At 41.0% G+C, this 9,037-nt stretch overlaps 1 protein-coding gene across 8 annotated transcripts in view; it reads right to left on the reverse strand.

Annotated features, from left to right (window-relative positions):
* Positions 1-2,640: 2,640 nt before the first annotated feature.
* atp11a (ATPase phospholipid transporting 11A) overlaps positions 2,641-9,037 on the reverse strand; it is a 140,165-nt gene continuing 133,768 nt past the window's right edge. For 3 of the 8 annotated variants that reach the window (XM_043691218.1, XM_043691216.1, XM_043691215.1), the window contains one exon: positions 3,215-3,301. Coding sequence is in view for 4 of the 8 variants with exons in the window: in XM_043691213.1 (XP_043547148.1) it covers positions 3,038-3,301 (264 nt within the window). In the remaining 4 variants the exon portion in view is untranslated. Of the gene's footprint in view, positions 3,302-5,993; positions 6,103-9,037 lie in introns of those variants that run through there. The other 5 variants (XM_043691213.1, XM_043691212.1, XM_043691214.1 and 2 more) reach the window with 4 other exon arrangements.

A 9,037-nucleotide genomic window follows, 5' to 3' on the forward strand; every position in this document is an offset into this window, starting at 1 on the left:
TCTCCTGTCAAATTGTTCCCTAGGTACACACCAACTGTATTTTAAGATAAGCTATGGACAACCCCAATAGGGACCTTTCTGGGCATTAGGTCACATTCCAGGTGTACCCAACACAAAGGTGCGTAGCCAGTAACATCCTTTCCTCGCCTCGATGTTCATGTCACTCTCTGGTGGGTATCTCATAAGTTTATGCAGCAAACAGTATCCCAAAATTAAATCTAGGGTTACTTGCCTCATTTGAGAAATAAATCCCATTTCCTTTTGAAGAATTCCCTGTAACTCTTCCCAACTTGTTTACTTGTCCCACACTCAGTATTTGTACTTGGCCTCACAGGTCCAGTCAGAGCAACATGTTGGTTTACAGTGTAGGTTTGCTCGCTGAGCTGTAGGTTTGATATCCAGACATTTCATTACCTGGCTAGGTAACATCATCAGTGGCAAGCTCCAAGTGAAGCGAAGCTATTGTCTCCTGCTTTCTATTTACATCTTTCTCCTGGATGGGGTTCCTGGGGTTTGTGGTGATGTCATTTCCTGTTCATTTTCTGAGGGGTTGATAGATGGCATCTAGATCTATGTGTTTGTTTATGGTGTTGTGGTTGGAGTGCCAGGCCTCTAGGAATTCTCTGGCATGTCTTTGCTTAGCCTGTCCCAGGATAGATGTGTTGTCCCAGTCGAATGAATTTTTTTTCATCCATGTGTAGGGCTACGAGGGAGAGAGGGTCGTGTCTTTTTGTGGCTAGCTGATGTTCGTGTATCCTGGTGGCTAACTTTCTTCCTGTTTGTCCTACGTAGTGTTTGTGGCAGTCCTTGCATGGAATTTTGTAGATGACGTTGGTTTTGTCCATGGGTTGTACTGGGTTTTTTAAGTTTGTTAGTTTTTGTTTGAGTGTTGGTGGGTTTGTGTGCTACTGGTTTCCTAGGGGTCTTAGTCGTCTGGCTGTCATTTCTGGAACAACTTCACAAACCTTGCAACATGTTGGTTTGGCTGACGTTAACCTGCATTCTCCGCATCAAGTAAGGGACTAATCAAGTACAGTCAGCATGGTCTTTTTGGGGGCGAGGGGTGGAGCCATGTTCATTTCTGAACTTTTCCAACAGGTTAGCGGTTGTGCAGATGAGAACAATGCTTTTAACGTACTCAATTTAAGCTGCAGCAAGGCTTTTGATAAGGTCCCACGTCAGAATCCAACAAAATTTCACTAAATGGATACACAACTGGCTGAGTGGCAGGAAGCAGAGGGTGATGGTCAAGGGGCGAGGGATGGTCAACTAGAAGTCTGTGTCCAGTGGGGTCCCACAGGGTCAGTGTCAGGGCTCCTGCTGTTTGGGGTTTATATACATGATTTAGACTTAAATGTAGAGGGTTTATTAACTGGTTTGCAGATGATACAAAAATTGCTGGAATGGTAAATAGTAAGAAGAATAGCCTTAGGTTATAGAAGGATACAGATGGGACTGGTCAGATGAGCTGTCAGTGGCAAATCTAATCTAGACTGCGCAAGGCAAGGGAATACATGATGAATGGTAAGACACTGGGAAACCCAGAGGAACAGAGGGACCATGGTGTGCATGAACAGCAATTTCTTAAGATGTCAGGACAGGTGTAGAAAGTAGTTAAGACATACAGCAGACTTGCCTTTATTAGCCTCAACATAGAGTTTAAGAGCAGGGAGGTTATGCTCTCATTGCCCCAAATGTTGGTTAGGCCACAGTTGGAAAATTGTATGGAATCTACATTAAAGGACAGATGTGATAGCTCAGAGTGTGTGCAGAGGAGATTTACCAAGATATTGCTTCGGCTGGAGAGTTTCAATTATTAAGAAAGGTTGGAGAGACTGGTGTTGTTTTCCTTAGAGTAGAGGAGATTGAGAAGGGGTTAAGATATATGAAATTAAGAGCTTGGATAGGGTATACAGGAAGAAACTTCTCCCCTTCATGGAGGTATAGATGACAGGGAGCATAAGTTTAACGTAAAGGGCAGTTTAGAAAAGAAGTGAGGAAAGGGTTTTTCATTCAGACAGTGGTGGGAATCTGGGATTCACTGCCTCTAACGGTGGTAGAGCCAGGTGCCCCCATAATATTTTTAAAAAGTATTTAGATGTATACCTTGGCATTGCAAGTGCACACAGCTAGGGCCAGATGCTGAAGTGCTGGTAGTTTTCGATGAATTTGCACACAATGGGACAAAATGCCTTTTACTATGCTATAGATCTTTATGTCTCTAAAATCTTGTGACCCATTGCTTTATGTTGCATCTTTTAGCAATCTAGTTGAAAATGTGACAATGGAAACACCTTAGCCTTTGGATATCACTTACACCCTGACACCTCCTTTTGGAACCTAGGAAGAGATCATAGGGCATTTCCATCTGTCCTTTCTCACCTCCAGCTGCTTACCTTCATTTCATCCCTTCACCATCTATTCCTAGCTTTTTGTAGGTGATGCAAACATTTGCGGATCAGCTCATAAGCATTAGCCACTCTCTCTTGCTGCTAAAAACCTCGTTAGTTTTCTGTGACCTTCTCATTAGTGTCTATGACTAAGCCACCCTGGAAACAGCTCCTTAAAAAGCCGAATGACAATCCAAGTAAAGTACATCTTTTGAAATATTGTTTATGAACTGAATATTTTACATAAAAGTTAAATATAGGAAGCTTTATTAAAGGAACAGAATATAAAGTAACATTAATATACATATCAGGTGCTGACAGATGTTCCTTTTGTTGATGCTGCCTTGCTAATACTTTGATGATCAGTTTGCTGGATGTCACATGGTTTTAGTATTACTGGATAACAAAGTAGCATCATAAGGAATACAGTAGTCATGTAATAGTACCAGTCACACAGTACCAGACTGTGCCTTAACTTTGACTTCAGCACATGGGACTCGCTGTCCAGGAAGAATGCAGGATGTCTTATTCAAGTCTCAATGGAGGATAGTTGAAACATTGGAGTCCAGAAAGACTTAAGTTTTTTATACAATAATCTTTCGAAAACAGGAGTCATCAAACTCAAAACCACAGGATTCAAATGTCAGCTAGACTGTAGTTTCCAAACCTGATGGAACAAAAATGCAGCGAGCATTGGTTGGATAATGGTTACCAGAATAGTCAAATAGTGATGGATTATTACAATAATCATCCTCTGCCCAATACGTATGTGTCACCTTCCTGGAATCTGCAGAGATTGACTTTGATTGTTGATGGGATCGATAAATGTTGTTTGTGTAGGTGGAACTTGGAGGAGGAGCCAGTGGGCTGAATTCTGATACACGATCCTTCTTGGATTGCCTAAGGATATCCTGCCACCAAACAAAACCAGTTATTAGCTTTGTCAAGAACAAACTTACAGTTGGAAATTCTCCAAATCACAACTATAGATTATTGGATTTTGAGTGTTATGGAGAATGCAAGACTGTGGGAGTATTGTGGAATGGTGGACACTGGGGAGATTGGGGAAGAAAAGGTTGTGGGAGAAGGTAGAGAAGGAAAAAAATTGGTTGATACAGTGCCATAAAGCGGACTGGGTGAGTAAAGCTATGACTCATGGAATAAAAGAGACAATAGCAATGTGGATATGAAATTGGCTGAGTAACAGGCAACAAAGAGTGTGAACAAATGCTTATCGCGTTGAAGGAAGAGCTGAAATAGCATTCCCTAGGGGTCAGTGTTGGGGCCTTGCTTTTACTAATATACATTAATGATATAAACCTTAGTGGACATGGTAATGTTGTAAAATTTGCAGAAGATGCAAAACTTGGAAGCATTGAGCACTCAGAGGACAGTGTAGAACTTCAAAACGATTGAAACAAGATGATGGAATGGTCAGAGGACAGGTATTAGATGAAAGTCAGTGCATTAATATGTTCTTTGTATTAAATAAATCCCTTCACATATCGTATAAAATATAGGGCATAATTCTAAAGAGCAGAAGGACCTTGGTGTATGCATGCATAAGCCACTTAAGGTTGCCAGACAGATTGAATGGGTGGTTAATAAAGCATTTAGTATCCTGGGTTTCACTAATAGGGGGATTAAATATAAAAGCAAAAGGGTAATGTTGAATTTATATAAGACACTATTCTGGCCTCAATTAGAGCACTGGCCCTAGGTCTAGGCACCATACTTTATGAAGGATGCAAAAGCCACGAGAAAGGGTTTGGAAAAGATTCACAAGAATGCTTTTTGGGAAGAGGAAATGCAGGTATCAAGATAGACTACAGAAGTTATGAACACTTATATTTGCAGAGAAGAAGAATGAGAGGAGATCTGCCAGAGGTATTCAGAATCAGGAAGGGTCTGGACAGAGTAAATAGAGAAACTAATCCTAATTAGAAAAGAATTGGAACGAGAGGGCACAAATTTCAAGTATTTGGCAGAAGCAAAAGCGATAGGAGGAACATTTCTTCACATACTCAGTGGTTAAGGTCTGAATTGCAGAGCCTGATTATGTGCGGGTAGAGTTGCTTGGTGCCTTCAAAGAGAATTAAAATGATGGTTGAAAAGGAAAAATGAGCAGGATTACAGGGAGGTAGCCAAAGAATGATACAAATGCTTATTCAAAATGTTTGTGGAGATAAAATTGGCTGAACAGCCTTCTGCTTAACTTCAACAAATCTGTGCTTCTGAGACTGTGGGGCTTTGAGGAAACGAGACTGGAGACTGTTGGAGGGAAGGCAGGCTGTGGGAGTTTAGGAGATAGGTAGTTTGGGAAAAGGAACATTATAGAAGTGTCAGGGAATGAGAGACTGGAGGAGGGTAAATTATGAGACTACAGGATTGGTGGGCAACAGGAGATCTGTTCAATTTAATTTAATTGAAATGCTCCTTGATGATCTGGTCTCTAGTAGCTCGAGCAGGTAGAAGCACTGCTGGCTACTGCCTCTCCTCCCTCTTGTTCTCTGTATTTCTTGATATTCAGATGGTAGTAAGGGCTGGTCCATTATGGTGGCAAAACTGTAGATCAAGCAGCAAGTGACATATTCAAGAATGTGTTACAAAGCTCCTCCAAATAGTACAGACAGAGGAATCATTGCTGAGCTTGCTTGATGATGTTCCTGGCAGCTTGGCTCTCGGTGTGATCTGTTCCTGTGCCCAGGTTTCTGACAGGAATCAAGGGCCCCTTCCATAGACTATATATATATTATCTCCCAATAGACATGTCATAATTTAGAAGTCTGATTCAAACAAAAATGGCACAGAGAACTGGTACAAGTTGGAATTTAAAATTATATCGAGGATGGGGGCAGGGAGGTTAGTGAAGAAGAAATCCTCCCTAAAGACATGTTATGTGTCTAGACAGTTGTTCAATGCATTTGCCCCTCCCTTTTGCTTTGTACTTGCTTGCCTTTCTTGCTGAAATCCCTTCCCGGATTAGGGTTGTTTGGATACTGCAACCAATTTATTACTGAGGCAGTTAACAACACTGCCAAACCAGGATATCCTTTTGCTTTGCAAACAAAGCAGACTTTCATGAATCAAAAACCCACAAGTTAACCAGCAGATTAGTTTATTCCTGCTGCTTAGTTTCCAAAACACAAAAATGTACACTCCAATACCTCCTTTTTGAGGTGCCAGAATATTACACTTTGCAGCTCCTGGATTTCAGGCTTTGAACCTGAACCATCAGTGAGATCTACATTCATTCTCTGGTGGTCTGATCCTTTGATGTATCAGCAAATGCAGAGTACTTCAAATGGAGAAAGTGGCTGGCCATATCCCTGGTCCAATTCTCCTGCAACAATTTCCTATTGAGGTGTGCATGCACTGGTAGGTGGCTTTTTTGGATTCAAAACTTAAATTCTGACTCTTCTGATGCAGTTTTGCTCAAGTCATGGTGCAATTTTTGTAAAATTGAGTTTTTGACGCATTGATCTTTCAATTTGCTCAGAACATGGTTAAGCTCCTTTTACACCAGAGAGTATAAAGCAAGATATGCAGAGAGAAGCAAGCAAAATGGAAATCAAATATGACCAAAAGATGTGTAGCTATTACCTAATCTTTTATATTACGCCTCAGCTGTTGATTGCATTCTCCAAAGAAGTGGTTGTACGTTGTTTTCAGAGCCTGTTATTACATTGCCAGCTTTATCTTTGAGCATCTCCTGCAATGATGAGGAGAAACTCCTTTTAAAGCAAAATGTCTATGTTACAGAGGAGAAAACATTCTCCACAATGGGTTTCTCTTTTTAACATCAGTTAAATGCTTGTTTTTCTTAAACTAAATGTTCAGTGTGAATAAGCATTTGATTTATTAACCCAGTTTAGAGCACTTGAACTTGGATCTGTATTCCAGTTAAATGAAGTAAAAGCACTGAAATTGCTGGAAATGTGGTAGAGACAGACTTTCTTTCGCCACAGTGCCTTCAACGACGACTTCAACTTCCAGACATTCCTTTTCCAGGGAACGCCAATAATACTGCACAGTTTGCACAACAATTACACACAAATTACATGACTGAGCAGACCAGAGCACACCCATCTGTATCCAATTCTACATTATACACAAGGTACATCTCTTTTTACCCAAGCTTCACATTATATACAAATTCATCTTTCTTAGCCATGAAAATGTAGTCATTGATGTAAAGTAGGAAAACACAACAACAAATCAACATAAAGCAAGGTCCTCCAAAACAGCAAGGTGGCAATTACTATTTACAGTGATGTTGGTTGACAAATAAAAATTGGCTCTCTGTCAGGAGAACTTCTCTGCTCTTTCAAATAGTAGTTGGAGGATATTTTATCCCAACCTGAGAGCTCAGTTAAGGCCATGATTCAATGCTTTACCTAAAATATGGCACCCTGACAGTGCATCACTCCCTTAGCACTGCACTGAAGTCTACCTTACGTGCTTAAATCTATGGAAAAGGACATGAGCCAATAACCATCTGACGCTGAATCAAGAACTTGACCCACTAAATCAAGGATGACATGTTTCCTTACCTTTGCAAATTATTATGGGCAATCCATCATTAGTGCAAGACCCAGACTTATAGAGCAGTTCAGTTGAGGATATAAAATACAGTACGATAAGAGGTATCGCTTCTTTCTGTGTCCTACTGCTACAGTGTGGTGACCTACGTTCCATCTCCTTGTCAAAAATCTCAGTTCCTGTTCATCACTTCACATAAAGAAACTTCAAAAACCTTTCCACAAACAATGTCAATGCATTCAAATTCACTGCGACCACAGTGTGTATGAAAATGCATCACACGTTTCTGTGTTTTTGAAAATCTGGATCCTTCTCCTTGTTGTCAGGGTATGAAGAAATTTCTTCTTATCCATAGGCTTGTGCTTCTTCTCATTGCAGATGAGTGAAATGGTTGATTTCTGTGTTGCTGCTGAAGATTCCTGGAAGTGAGACATCCTTCCTTCATTATGGCTCAAACTTCCTTCATTATGGCTCAAAATTGCAAGCAATGTGGTTAAAGGGGAACCAGTGGATGTGCTGTATTTGGATTTCCAGAAGGCATTCCACAAGATGCAACAAAGGTTACAACACAAAATAAGATCTCACAAGTAGTGTAACATATTAGGATGGATAAAGGATTAATTAGCCAACAGGAACTGGGGGTAGACATAAATGAATTGACAGGATGTGGTGAGTTAAGTGCCACATGAATCAGTGCTGAGCTTCAATTATTGACAATTTGTCTCAATGAATTGGATGAGTGGACTAAATGTATGATTACTAATATGACATGAAAAAAATAACTAGGAAAGTAAGTTCTGAGGAGGACAGAAGAGCTCTGCAAAGGTATGTGGATAGGTTAACTAAGCAGGTAAAATTTGGCAACCTATACTTTGAGGAAAGGTACACTTGTTGAATTTAGCAAGAAGAATAGAAAAGCAGCACATTATTTAAATAGGGAGAGATTGCAAAATTTTGCAGTTATTATGGTAAATGAATCAAAATATAGTATGTGGAGAGATTATGGTAAATGAATCATAAAAAATATAGTAGGAGCAAATTACTGCAACTGCTGGAATCTGTGCTGAAAGCAAAAGCTGCTGGAGATCACAGCGGGTCAAACATCATCCATGGAGAGACAGCAAGCTAACATTTCGAGTCTAGATGGCTCTTCATCAGAGCTGACGTAAAGTATGGCAGCATTTATGCAATAGTGCGGGTGGGGGGGGAGGTGGTTGGGAAGATAGGGTTTTGAGAGAATGTAACAAGGAAAGCTAAATGAAAGGAAAGAAATGGGAGCGAGTTCACAATTTGAAGATAATGAACTCAATATTAATTCCAGAAGTTTGTAAAGTGCCTTGTCTTAAGGTGAGAATTTGCTCCTCGAGTTTGCGCTGTGATTCACTGGAACATTGCAGCCTGCCGAGGATAGACAAATGAGCACGCGAGCAGGACGCTGTGTTAAAACGATCAGTTATGGGAAGTTCGGGGTCATGCTTGCTCTCGGTGTTGGTGGTCAAGCAATGGACTTGGGGGTCCCAGAGGGAATGATCCCTGCGATAGATAGTATGTAGGTGCAGCAAGTGATTAAAAAGGCAAACTGAATTAATTTGTTTATTGCAAAGAGAATTAACTATAAAAGTAGGAATGTCACGCTACAGTTGTATAGGGTCTTGATGAGACCATATCAGAAGTACTGTTTGATCTCCTTAGGAAGATATATGAGAAGCAGTTCAGAAAAAGGTTTATTTGACTGACTCATGAGGAGAAAGTGAGGTCTGCAGATGCTGGAGATCAGAGCTGAAAATGTGTTGCTGGAAAAGCGCAGCAGGTCAGGCAGCATCCAGGGAACAGGAGAATCGACGTTTCGGGCATAAGCCCTTCTTCAGGAATGAGGAAAGTGTGTCCAGCAGGCTAAGATAAAAGGTAGGGAGGAGGGACTTGGGGAGGGGCGTCGGAAATGTGATAGGTACTACAAACAAACCATTATCTCCCAGACCGTCCATAACCTCATCACCTCGGGGGATCTCCCATCCACCACCTCCAACCTCATAGTCCCACAACCCCGCACTGCCCGTTTCTACCTCCTGCCCAAAATCCACAAACCTGACTGCCCCGGCCGACCC

The sequence above is a fragment of the Chiloscyllium plagiosum genome, chromosome 6 (genome assembly GCF_004010195.1).
Source record: "Chiloscyllium plagiosum isolate BGI_BamShark_2017 chromosome 6, ASM401019v2, whole genome shotgun sequence".
Classification (NCBI taxonomy): domain Eukaryota; kingdom Metazoa; phylum Chordata; class Chondrichthyes; order Orectolobiformes; family Hemiscylliidae; genus Chiloscyllium; species Chiloscyllium plagiosum.